Source organism: Eschrichtius robustus, chromosome 20 (assembly GCF_028021215.1).
Source record: "Eschrichtius robustus isolate mEscRob2 chromosome 20, mEscRob2.pri, whole genome shotgun sequence".
NCBI lineage: Eukaryota > Metazoa > Chordata > Mammalia > Artiodactyla > Eschrichtiidae > Eschrichtius > Eschrichtius robustus.
The window spans coordinates 1,115,928-1,130,383 of record NC_090843.1 but is presented as its reverse complement, the minus strand read 5'-3'; the positions used below and the strand labels follow the sequence as shown (position 1 = coordinate 1,130,383).

At 37.8% G+C, this 14,456-nt stretch overlaps 1 protein-coding gene across 13 annotated transcripts in view; it reads right to left on the bottom strand.

Annotated features, from left to right (window-relative positions):
• Window positions 1-14,456, bottom strand: part of CEP112 (centrosomal protein 112) — a 414,548-nt gene that overhangs the window by 242,579 nt on the left and 157,513 nt on the right. For all 13 annotated transcript variants that reach the window (XM_068530225.1, XM_068530226.1, XM_068530227.1 and 10 more), the window contains one exon: window positions 2,762-2,897. In XM_068530225.1, coding sequence (XP_068386326.1) covers window positions 2,762-2,897 — 136 coding nt within the window. The remainder of the gene's footprint in view (window positions 1-2,761; window positions 2,898-14,456) is intronic.

Sequence of the window (14,456 nt, the reverse complement as noted above, 5' to 3'; positions counted from 1 at the left end):
TGAGAATGTAAAATCTTGTTAGTTCTATTAATGCTTATGTTTATGCATTTAAGAAGTATTTTAACCTACATTTCCCTAATTTTAAGAATCCTTTGAATATCACCTTTTCATGGCAGAGTGTTAGTTACTGTACTTCCCTCTCTCCCTATCCATCTGCTTCTTGAACTTTATTAACATAACCTAAGGATTTAGATTTAAGTTGTTGTTATATCACATTTGTATTTTCTATATTCTGTACCTTCTGCTTCAAGAATCGGTAAACATTAGCATTCTATCTTATAACTAGACTTGTAGCAATTAGTTAAATTTGTTTTTATTTTGTTGGATTCCATTGTTCTCTACTCATCCTTCAGTATGATATTTTCCTCATGTGTGGGATGTCTTCCGCTTCATCTCTGAATTGACATAATTTTTCCAAAAAGGGAATAATCAGTGTACATTATGTGAGCTCTTAGTAAGAAATGTTTTTCTGTTTATTTTGCAAGTGAAAAACTCCTTGGTTGTGCGTGCAATTGGGTCACTGCCTTTCTCCTTCAGAACTGGTCACTGCCTTTCTCCTTCAGAACTCTGAAGCATTACTCCATTATTTCTCTAATTTCTTTGCCAGTTGCATCCTACCTAGAAACTTGGTGGATCTTCATTTTATTCTTGAGGTTCAACACTTTTTCCAGAACGTATCCAGGTTTAATTGCATTAATTTTACTTAATATATGTGGCCTCTTTCATATAGATCATGTCTTCTTATTAAAGGTACTACTTTTCTGAGTTTTTTTTTTTCTGAAGTTTACAGTAAACTGTTTTTGGAAATACGCTTTTATTCTGTGACTGCTGAATACAAACGCCTTTTTCTTGTTCTACAAAATGTTTTCACAAGTCCCATGTTGTTTGCTTGTTTTTCTCCTTACCCATGAATTCTGGGTAATCTGTTAATATTACATCACCAGCCCCAAAAGGTGCATTTATTGAGCCAAATGTGCCTGTCATAGTCTCAGCTTTTGTCAGAAAGTTGTACTGTTAGCCTGAGCACTTTCAAGAGCCCCCTTTTTAGCCTTCTTCGCGGTATACTTAAAACTTCTTGCCAGGGCCCCTCCTTCAATATTTTCTGTAGTCCTTTAAATGTTAAGCTGATCAAAGAGTTTCCTGTGCAGCTCCACTGCACGTTTGGACCATATACACTTTCTTGGATCTGGGCTCTGCTCATAGCAGGGAGCTGGGAAGAGATGCACATTCGTGTAGCAGGGACTGCAAGTCCCCACCTTCCAGCCCAAAAACTCTCAGCAGGAATCTAGCTTTTGCCCAAGGCACTGAGTGGGAAAACAGACAGAAGGAGAGGGTCTCAGACCCTGCTCTCGGGACCCAGATCCGCACAATCTGAATCAAGAAAATAACAAGAAAGCACAGTTCCAAACTCGTAAACCCCATGGGGCTCTGCCATAAAACCTTCTATAGAGATGTTTCTACCGCCAGTGTGTGCTCAGGACTCCTGAGGAGGATAACTCCAGCTGAAAATGAAATCACAGGCAAGCACTGCAGCACTCTTCATCATCAAGAAAACTTGAAAATAAACTAAATGCCCTTGAATAGCGGAGCTGATGAATAAAATAAGGTATATTCATACGATAAAATACATTCAGTGTTAAAAGGATTGCACTAAATCAACACAGATAGGGCACAGATACATAAAACTCAACGTAAAAGAGCAAACAAGACTAATACACAAAATCTGTAGTTCTTATCTCTTTTTAAATGGAAGCATAAAAACTATATATATATATGTATATGTAAAATATATGCATATATAATACATGCATATAATACATATGGACATTACATATGCATATGAAAGTATGAAATAATACACACTAAATTAATTATAGTGGTTTTTCTTAGGAGAGGAGAGAGTAATGTGATTAGACATGAAGAGCAAAGCAAACTAAAACTACATCTGTAACATTTTAGTATAAATAAACAGTGTTGACAATTGTTGATTCTTCCTGATGGGTACCTAGGTGTTTGTTCCCTGTATTCTTTTATCAATTTTTTAATTTTTCTCAAAACTATAAAACATACCACTTGTATAAGAACTGGAGACAGCCTCTGTCCTCCTGAACTGCCACTTGAAAACAATTTGCTGTAACTGATCAATACAACACGGTTTATGGCACATGAACAAACACAGACAAGGAAAACTTGAAGCCTTGCTCTGGAGAAAATGACTGGTCATGGGATTTTGCCTGTAAACTGACCCATGCTTCCAAAGCCTGACACATTCTGGCCGTGACCACACTTGTCGACAGGACTTTGAAATGGCCATTCTGGCACTGCTCTGAGGGTGAATCAAGGCAATCCTGAAGGAGGAAGGAGGACCCCTCTCCCGGTCCACCGCGCTCTCTCCACTCACTGTCACCAAGGAGCTGCCGACCGGAGCCCACCCAGAGACCCAGGAGGGGCACAGAGTCAGCCCTGCCCTTTACACGCCCTGTAGGGAGCAGAGGGTCTGCGGGCGGAGCCCTCTCCCCCCCCCCCCCACCCCCCCCGGGCTCTTGCTCTTGGCCGCGAGGAGCCTCCCCTTCCTTTGAGGCCCTGGCAGTGGTGTGTGTCCTCCCACGCCAGGCCTAGGACCTCTTTCTCACCTGAATCCCTGATCCAGCTGTTGGGCTAATTCTGAACAAGTAAACATGTTGCTGTCACACGTGAGACCAGAACGTACCTCCCCCCCGAGAGAAGGGCTCTCTACGAGGATGGCGCGGAGGCCTCTCACCTGCTCTTTCATTTCCGCGTAGACCTTCTCCGAGTTCAGCTCTACCTGCCGCTTGAACTCCTCCAGTGCAGCATCTGCCTGCTGTGCCTGCAGCCTCTGAGCCTCAGTCACACGGGCGAGCTGCCCCTCTTTTTCCCTAGAAAAGTTCAGACAAGCCGCAGAGTTAAAACATAAAATAAAAGAACTTGGCTTGGATCAAAGCACAAAATGTAACCCTCTCTAAAATAAAATTCAGATTTCCATTTTTTGATCCAAATTCTATAAAACTTCCCTTTAAAAAACTGACAATAACATGATTTGCCTCAGGAAAAAAAGGATATAAACCTGTAATATGTGTTCTGATGAGGACACAACTACTTCTGATGACTTCCCGAAGAATGAAACTGTTTACAGCCAGGTGCCTCCATCACCCAATGAACGGATAAGCAAAATGCGCCCATTCTTGCAATGGAATATTATTCAGCCTCAAAAAAGGAATGAAGCTCTGATGCACCCTACAACACGGACAAACCTCGAAAACAGTGTGAAAGGGAAAGGGCCAGACACGAGGTCACATATTGTGTGATCCTATTTAGGAGAAATATCCAGAATAGGTAAACCCATAGAGACAGAAGAAGCAGATTAGTGGTCGCCTGGGCCGATGGGACGGGGGGATGGGGAGTGACTGCTCATGCATAGGGGGTTTGGGAGGGGGTTGGTGATGAAAATGTTCTGGAATTAGAGAGGAGTGATGGTCACACATCCTCGTGGATATACTAAAATCTGCTAAACTGTACACTTTGAAAGGATGAATTTAATAGCATGTGAATTATATCTCAATTAAAAAAAAAAAAAAACAATGTGCCATATGAATACCTCTAACATGCACATCTGGCAGAAGCTAACCTGCAGGGTGACAGGTGCAACAGAGCGATGTGACCGCCTGAAATTATTCTGCTGCTCTCTAGTAAGCAGACTTGCCTAAAAGAACCGATAACTATCTCGTTTCTTTATACCTTGAACTAAAATTAAATAGTCAAAAGGGTCCAACAAAAGAAGAGAAATCTCTGCATGTTGCTAGAAGAAACAAATAAAGGCTTTAGGTTATTAAGTACACGAAAGTTACTACTGACTTCTGTTGAGTTCTACCTAGGTACTAGGCACTGTGCAAACTAGTTTAATATGTCTTCTCTCCTTCATTCTCACAGTCAACTTGTATAAGACTATTTTTATATCCCTAGTTTTACAGAACAGGAAACTGGGGCTTAGAGAATATTTCCAAGGCTACACATCACTAATAGTCAAGGCAGGACTCGAGTCCCGGCCGTCTGCTTCTAGAGCTCCTGCTGTTGACTACTCTGCTGTGCTGCTTTCCTGATTTTCAGATGCCATATGCTATGGTCTGAACGTGTCTCCCCAAAATGAGATTAGTGCCCTTATAAAAGGTACCATGTTGGGTACCACCGCCTAGATATAGGTTGGCAAATGTGATGGAGAGTTGTTACAAACGTTTGAGGGACATCTGTTCTGACCAATGGACCCAACTGACCGGAAGAAGTTGCCTAGAATGCTCTATTCAAAGGACCGTGAGGCTGGAGAAGAGGCAAAGGCCGCTGCGGTCGATGCGAATGTCCCCACGAGGGGTTGAGGTTAGGAGGCGCAAGAGCTACTTCTCTGCCACACACTCCATGACTAGTTCGTCCCATGTTGCTCTTTAATTTCTGAGGCCCTCCTAAACACACTTGGGAAGACGATTCCACAATTAGGATTACAAGTTTTCAAAGGTTTACCTTTGCTTGCTCAGTCTGTCTATAAATAGAAAAGACAGTACATTGGACAATACTTGAAAACTTTAAAAATTTATAAATCGTATAATTTAAAATTACGTATCATTAATTAGCCAGGAGAAAAGTCTGCTAACACAATTTATAAAAATATATGACGTATGGCTGAAATATCAACTTTTTATATAAATGTTGAAAGTCAGTTGTTTTACATTTTTTGTCCAGTAATTCACCTGAGCTACTTAGTTACTGTAAATACTTTCAATTTAATAGGACAAATATTTTCTCTATATTACCTCATTCTTACCTACCAAGTTTAGTTCATTTACTTTATAATTGACTTATGACTACATAAATCAAAGTCATAAGCTTTACCCATGATCAGCTATATACTGAGACCATATTAAAAATACTGTTTGTTAAAATATAACCTAGTGCAATGAGGCACATTGCTTTTGACTGATCATTTCTAGCCTGATTTACAAAGAGCAAATATTGTTTTATATTAAATAGCAGACACGAGGAAATGACCAAAACCTTCCAATTCATTTTAAGTCCCACCACACCGACAAAGCTAATTTAGTGGTAAAGCTAAATACCAAAGAGTGGTGAAGGCACCACTCAATGTATCAATGTTTCTGTCCAGTTAAACTGTGAAAATACATTGAGCTCCACTAATATTTAGAAATCTTCTGTCTTAATATAAATAAAATATGTCTTATTTTAAATAAAGAGATGATATTCATTTTAATGAGGGATCCATTTTAATTTCTATCAAAGTAATGAAATAGAAGTGGAAATTTTCAGCACTTGAAAAAGAGAAGGGTCTGCTCCTCACTAATGTAAGAACAGTACTTGCTTTTACCATGATTCCAAATAACATGTCCTGTAAGAAGCAAAAAAAAAAAAAAAAAAAAGTGACTTTGAAGATTATTTTTTTCCGTGGAACTAGTTGTGGGACCGAGTATACATGTATCACTGAAAGGCCTTAAAGCTGGGCCTCCATGAGGATAAAAAGGTGGGAAGAAAATCTGCTTTTTAACGCTGATTTACTTATAAAATGCAGTAAATTTTCCTCGTCTGAGTATATAAAGCATAAAGAACAAAAGAAGCTGCATTCTTATACAACCACAAGCCAGTTCAGATTAAAGGATGTTCTGAAGTACATGATTATTCCAAACACGCAATAAAATGCAGGAGACTAATGGACTACGATTTAGTATTTCTTGAGCTTGAAAAGCTAACATTTATGTGTACAGGCCAACCTTAATTTGAAAATCTTCCCTTTGCACATTTCTGCACCAGCACTTTTGATAATGATGGCAGGGATCCAACACATATTTACAAGGCTTCACGTTACAGTAGACTTCATTTGCTGCCAGCTTGGCATCTCCACTGGAAACTCCAAGAAAAACAAAACAAAACAAGAAACTTCAAACACGTCTGAAAAACAGCTAGAAGAGTCTCCACTCCCTTTCCAGCTGGGCTGGAAGACAAGACCTTCAAGCAGCTATATCATCTATATTCATGGCTGCTATTGGTACTTAAGTTGATTAAAGTGAGTCAGTCAAAAACATTAAGATACAACTATGACTTTAAAGGCACTAAAAATAATACCTTCACTAAGCATGATAAATAAATAGACTTCTTTTGCCTCTTCTTCACGTGACTGCTAAGACTAATGGTCTCTGCTAAATTCTTGCTAAAAACGGTAAACACTGCGGACACATCTAAACATTTAGATACTTCAAGAGTTAGAAAGGAATACCAGTAAAATTGGAAACTAACAGTGGTCTTAATATCAAAAAAATGACAATATTCCTCAAATTGATGAACAGATTCAACACAATCCCTGTCAAAATCCCAGATGGCATGTTGCTGAAATTGACAAGTTGATCCTAAAATTCATATGGAAATGCAAAGTACCCAGAATAGGCAAACCAATCTTGAAAAAAAAACGAAGTTGAAGGACTCACATTTCTTGATTTCAAAACTTACTACAAAGTTAGGGTAATCAAAACAGTGTGCTACCGGCATAAAGATTGACATATATAGAATAGGATTAAGATTCCAGAGATAAATCCTTACATTGATAATCAGTAGATCTTCAGCAAGGATGCCAAGACAATTCAATGGGGGAATCAAATAGTCTTTACAACAAATGGTGCTGGGACAACTGGACATCCACGGGCAAAAGAGTGACGTTGAATTCCTTCATTACACAACACACAAAACGAACTCAAGGTGGGTCACAGACCTCCATGTAAGAGTTAAAAACACAAAACTCTCAGAAAGAAAATATAGGAGTAAGTCTTTGTGACCTTGACCAAAGCAAAGCCTTCTTAGATATAACACCAAAAGCATAAACAAGAAAATGAAATATAGATAAATAGACTCCAGCAAGTTAAAAAACTTGCCCTGCTAGGGATATTATCAAAAAGTGAAAAGAAAACCCACAAAATGAAAGAAAATATTTGCAAATCATATATCTGAAAAGAGACTTGTATCAAGAATATATAAAGAACTCTCATAAATCGATCATAAAAAGATAAAGAACACAATTTAAAAACAGGCGGAATCAATACTGTTAAAATAGCCATACTACTGAAAGCAATCTACAGGTTTAGTGTGATCCCTATCATATTACCCGTGACATTTTGCACAGAACTAGAACAAACAATCCCAAAATTTATATGGAACCACAAAAGACCCAGAATTGCCAGAGCAGTCCTGAGGAAAAAGAACAAAGCTGGGGGCATAACCCTCCCAGACTTCAGGCAATACTACAAAGCTACAGTAATCAAAACAGCATGGTACTGGCACAAAAACAGACATATGGATCAACGGAACAGAACAGACAGCCCAGAAATAAACCCACATACCTACAGTCAATTAATCTATGACAAAAGAGGCAAAAATATATAACAGAGAAAAGACAGTCTCTTCAGCAAGTGGTGCTGGGAAAGCTGGACAGTTGCATGCCAATCAATGAAGTTAGAACACACCCTCACACCATATACAAAAATAAAGTCAAAATGGCTTGAAGACTTAAATATAAGACATGACACCATAAAACTCCTAGAAGAGAACATAGGCAAAACATTCTCTGACGTAAATCGTATCAGTATTTTCTTAGGTCAATCTCCCAAGGCAACAGAAATAAAAGCAAAAATAAACAAATGGGACCTAATCAAACTTATAAGCTTTTGCACAGCAAAGAAAACCATAAACAAAATGAAAAGACAACCTACATACTGGGAGAAAATATTTGCAAACTATACAACTGACGGACAAGGGCTTAATTTCCAAAATATGCAAACAGTTCATACAACTCAATAACAAAAAGCAAACAACCCAATAAAAAGATGGGCAGAAGACCTAAACAGACATTTCTCCAAAGAAGACATACAGACGGTCAATAAGCACATGAAAAGATGCTCAACATCACTAATTACTAGAGAAATGTAAATCAAAACTGCAATGAGGTACCACATCACACCGCTCAGAAAGGCCACCATCAAAAAATCTACAAAAAATAAATGCTGGAGAGGGTGTGGAGAAAAGGGAACCCTCCTATACTCTTGGTGGGAATGTAAGTTGGTGCAGCCACTACGGAAAACAGTGTGGACGTTCCTTTAAAAACTAAAAATAGAGGGGACTTCTCTGGTGGCACAGTGGTTAGGACTCCTCCTGCCAATGCAGGGACATGGGTTCAAGCCCTGGTCTGGGAGGATCCCACATGCCGCAGAGCAACTAAGCCCGTGCGCCACAACTGCTGAGCCTGTACTCTGGAACCCACAAGCCACAACTACTGAGCCTGCGAGCCACAACTACTGAAGCCTGCGTGTCTAGAGCCCATGCTCCACAACAAGACAGGCCACCACAATGGGAAGGTCACACACCGCGACGAAGGGTGGCCCCCACTTGCTGCAACTAGAGAAAGCCCGCACACAGTGACGAAGACCCAAAGCAGCCTAAATAAATAAATAAATTTATATAAAAAACTAAAAATAGAGCTACCATATCATCCAGCAATCCCACTCCCAGGCATGTAGCAGAAGAAAACTAATTCGAAAAGATACATGCACCCCAATGTTCACAGCAGCACTATGCACAACAGCCAAGACAAGGAAGCAACCTAAGTGTCCATCAACAAATGAATGGACAAAGAAGATGTGGTATATATATATATATATATATATATATATATATATATATATATATATATATATGCACAATGGAATATCACTCAGCCATAAAAAGAAGGAAATAATGCCATTTGCAGCAACATGGATGAACATGGAGATTATCATACTAAGTGAGGTCAGACAGAGAAAGACAAATATCATATGACATTGCTTACATGTGGAGTCCGAAAAAAAAATACAAATGAAGTTATTTACAAAACAGACACAGACTCACAGACTTAGAAAACAAATTTATTGTTACCAAATGACAAAGGGGAAAGGGGGTGGGGTCGGGGGAATAGATTAGGAGTTTGGGATTAGCAGATATGAACTACTATATCTAAAATAGGTAAACAAGCAGGTCCTACTGTATAACACAGGGAACTATACTCAATATCCTGTAGTAAACCATAATGGAAAAAAATATGAAAAAGAGTATATACATATACACACACACATATATATATATCTGAGTCACTTTGCTGTACACCAGAAACTAACACAACATACTTCAATTAAAAATAATAATAAAAAGAAGATAAATAAAAATAGGTGAAGAATCCAAATAGATACTTCTCCAAAGAAGATACACAATTAGCCAATAGGCACATGGAAGGACACTCAATATCACTGTTAAGAAAATGCAAATCAAAATCACAATGAGGTACTATTAAACAACCTCTAAGATGGCTATAATCAAAAGACAGATAATAACAAGTGTTATTGTTTTGTTTTGGTTTCCAATAACCCTGCTTGGGCTTTATTGAGCTTCCTAAATTAGCGTAATTTTGTATTTCATGAAAACTGGAAAACTTGGGGCCATTAATTATTCGAATATTTTTCTGCTCTATTACTCTCTTCCCTCTGCTTCTGTGACTCAAATTAAATATATTTCATACATTGTCATTGTCCTGCAAGTCTCTGCAGCTCATATTTCTTCTAATACATTTTTTTCGTTGTCCCCAGATTGACTTTCTATTCATTTATCTTCATGTTCTTCTTGTAATCTCCATTCTGTTGTTATATTCAGTCTACATTTTAAATTTCAAATGTTGCATTTTCCACTGTTTTTCTATTGAGATTTCCTAGCTTTTCATTCATTACTACCAATTTTTCTTAAAGTTCTTTAAATAATTATAATAGCTACTTTAAATTTTTATCCACTAATTCTAGCATCTAGTTTATCCTGGGGTGGTCTCCATTGATTGACTGCATTTTCTCTTGAGAATAAAAAGGCCACGTTATCCTACTGAAAATAAGTAGGTCATGTGTTATCCTGATTCTTCATATGTCAAGTAATTTTCCCTTATATCTTTATGAATGATACATAGTAAAGAGTCTGGATTCTGTTTTTTTCCTCTGAATAGTATTGATTGGTAATTTTAATTATTTGTTTATAGCAGGCACTTAACTTGGCTGAATTCAAACTATAAATTCTGTCTCCCCTGTGGGATACAGAAGCTCATATATAAATTCAGCTTTTAGCTTACTTGGGCTATTTGAGTTTCAGGGGTCAGTCACAAATACGCACCAAGATCACATGAAGAACTTGGGCTCCCTTCTCTGGCTCTCTTATTTCCTGGGTGTCTCTCCGTCTTAGTCTGCCAGTGGTTATAACCATCCATTCTTTCATCAGGTTCTTCAAGCACTAAGAGGACAAGTTATCTACCCAAATTCTAGCTGTCCCACGTGGCATCAAATGCGGCCAGATAAATGCTACAAAAATGGGAAGCTCACCTTTACTTCTTCCAAGTGTGTACTGCCTTCCACTATCTCTTTGTGCCTATTCATTCTCCAGGGTCTTCAGGTAGTGGTATTTTATACCTTGTACAGAGTTTATGTTTGTGAGAGGATCAGTCTGGCTGGAGCTTTCTCGGCCATCATATGAACTGGAAGCTCCCTTCTTGGTTGTTTTGATGGGCAGATTACTATTCATTCTTTAGGGGCTCAAATGTCAGCTCTTCAGATAGCGTTGCTAGCTGCTTCTTTCATCCTTGTCAGTGCTTTTTATATCCTACTACTATAGCACTTTATATACACTATTACAGCTGTTAATTTATACATTTATCTTTTTCAGGGTAATCAGATCTCTTTGAGACCAGGGGAATGGAGAGTGTGAGGACAGAGCAGTGTCTTCCCCTTATTTATATCACATACCTTTAGCATATTACTTATATGGAATTATTGCATATTTGTTGGATAAATGTATATCGTCTAGATCAGGGATTCCCCAACCCCCGGGCCACAGACCGGTACTGGTCCACGGCCTATTGGGAACTGGGCCGCACGGCAGGAGGTGAGCAGCGGGCAAGCGAGCAAAGCTTCATCTGCCACTCCCCATCGCTCCCCATCGCTTGCATTACCACCTGAACCATTGTTTGCATTACCACCTGAACCATCCCCACCCCCCACCCCGGTCCGTGGAAAAAATGTCTTCCATGAAGCCGGTCCCTGGTGCCAAAAACGCTGGGGACCGCTGATCTAGACGGAACCAGAACAAAACCATGGAACAGAACCAAAACGCTGACCTTTCAGGCCAGACAATCCTTTGCTGTGGGGACATGTCCTGTGCACTGCGATACGCTTAGCAACATCCCTGGCCTCTCCTCTCTAGACACCACTGACAATATCCCTTCCCCAATTCTGACAACCCCAAAGTGCCTACAGACACTGCAAATGTCCCCTGGAGTAGCAAAATCACGCCTGATTGAGAACCACTGGGCCAGAAAGTATGGCCCCAGGGTCAAACTCCAGTCTTGAAGAACCGTATTTGGTTAAAAGCATGATAGTTATGAATAAGAATGAGGAATCTTCTTCAACTATCCAAAAATCTCTTAAGAAGATATGGACTTCAGCTAGGCAGTCCATAAATCCTTTGAAGTCAACTGGATTTGAATCATGATTCAAAAGAACTGATCCTGGCATCAACCTCCTAGCCAACATTCTCAGTAACTTAGTCATGTTCCAGGAGCTGAGGCAAGGGTCCTGGCAGCAAATTCTAAGAGCTACTCAGTGAAACACTGCAGAAAACTTAGACAAAGTGTAAGAAAAGGTTCTTATATTGGAGAAACTACAATCTGATTAGGGAAAGAGAAAAATGCAAGACAAAATCAAATGGTAGGGTAATATTATGTATATTTTGTGACAAATTGTAAATACTATAGGAATACAAAAAAGGGAAAGGGGCAGTGAGAGTCTATATCAGAAAACCAATGTCAGAAGATCAGAAGACTCGTGTGTAAAGTGAAAAATAAAGCAATATAGGTAAATGTAATGAAATATTTAAATAGTTTAAAGTTTCACATAAGAATTTTGTGCCAAACTAAGGTCTGCCTATAATATGGGTCTATTAATGAGTTAAAAGAACTCTACCTCAGCAAATAAAAAAGCGATTCAAATTTTTACGGTGAAATAAGAAAACCCTGAGACAATGATCCTTAAAGACAAAATGGCTTCAGTGTACAAAGAAGAAAAATTCCTTTAAAATCTTTAAACACTTTAAACTTCAATATAAACCCCAAATCTAATGCTTCCTTTTATGTTTCCTATATTTTAAAAAGTACTGATTAAAAGTTCCATATATAAATTATACATCATACTTGCAAAGCTACATATGTACCCACCAATTCATCCTACTTTACAGGCAGTAATATATCAGTAAATAATAAGGAGATACATGTTCATCCCATGAAATGACAAGGCCTAAATATTTTGAGATAGGTGCAGACCACTTCCTGTTACTATGGAGAGGAAAAAGGCAGTGTGAGGTCATTCAAGCAGAATGATAAGTAAACCAAAGCCAGATCAAAGGAATAAAGAAGAAAGGCCGAACCGTGAAGCTGAAATATTTATTTCCTTCAAAACATCATTCATGCCTTGTCCCTGGGCAGTTCAATATTTCAAAGTAGCTGGAAAATATTCTCGCTTACGTTCATCACTGTGCACAAGTAGATCAAATGTTAAGTAGGCAAATTTTTTCTTTATTTACCAAATATAAATGTAATATTTATCACCGAGAGAAGTTTTTCTGCTTACCATAAATGATTTCTAAATTATGTGAAATATATTTTGAAGTCACAATAGATATTTTCTAGTACTTTTACTGAATGATGCTGGTACAAACTGTGATGTTTATAGTGTAACCATAATTTTTAATGTCCTTGCAAATGGTGAAAAAGGGTAAACGTTGAGTGACTTCTATGCTTATTACAGTTTAGAGAAGTTCATGTATTATTTCATTTCATTATTATAACTATAAAAATTATTTATTTTTTTCACGAATGAAAACAATGAAATTTAGAAGAGCTAAGTGATTTACCCAGGTTTATGTAGTAAATGACAGAGTGAGAAGTTAAACCAGCCCATCTGACTTCAGAGGCAAAGTTGTTTTATTTCTTTAAATCTGTATGTACATACATATATATAATATATATATATTTAATGAAATCACTGATTTAGTGAACTAACTGAAGTTACAACTAGGCCCTTACTATAATTTATTCCTACACAACACTAATATTTGCACATCAAATCACTTTTAGAACATTTGAAAGCTAAAATGTTCATCAAGCATTTACTTAACACCTGTATGCCAGGATCTGAGTTTGGTGCTAGAAATACAAAAATAATCAAGACACTGTCCCTGCTTTCAATATGGAAGGAAGATAGATTCTATACTGTTTTCAATGTGATAAAAACTACACAATGATATGAACACAATACTATGAACAAGACCAGAGGAATTCATTGTGGTATGGAGTAAAAAGCTTCATAGAGGGCGTGCCATTTTGGTAAGATCATCACTAAGAATGTTTAAAAGGTATTTCATACATATGTATATATAATATGTTAACTATATGTATGTGAAATGTGTATGTATTTGTAAAATATATTTGTATTTAATATTTATAAATTATCTTTTATTTTCCTCCTTACCACCATACTTCCATGAAAAACGCAAATCTCCATCAGAAGATTTTTCTTTCAAGAGGAAGATGACTATGGTAGGGGCAAAAAATTTCTAAAGACAGGATTAAAGTTTTCTTTGAGATATAATAAAACATAGAACAATTTTTACTGATTATAAAACACTCTTTTGATAAGTACATAAAAGTATGTTACCTGGATTTACCTTGGTTTTAAGATACCAATCTATTTATAAACACATATCCATGTTTCACTGACCATTTCTTCCCACCTCATTCTAAACTCTTCCAAAGACTCCAGTGATGATCTTACATTTGTGTAATAATAAGTTCAGTCACCTGCTAGTCTGCTACCATGTGGTATTCATTAATTCATTTACCATTAATGTGTTAAGTACCCACTATGTGCCAGGCACCTTCTAGAGGTTGAGAAAATACCACTGGACTAATCACAACCAGTTCCTATGCTAAGGAAGCTTTCAGTCTAGCAGGGGAAAAGACCATGAATTAATACATCACTATTAATGAATATTCAGTTCAATGAACAAAGGAGAAATATACGGTATTAAGGGTTCATATAACAGGGGAGAAAAAAAAAAACCTTACCTAGGAGTTAGGATGTAAGAAAGTGATGTTCTAGTTAACTGAAGGATGAGAAGGACTGGGTAAAAGAAAATACAGGATAAGAGCGTTCCAGCATAAAGGATAATAAACGGAGAAGCTGTGAAAGGGAAAGACTGTTGTTAATTCAAGGAACAGAACAGGAGCCAACAGGACAAAAATACAGAGAACAGAGAAAAGGGCTTGTGATGATGCTGAG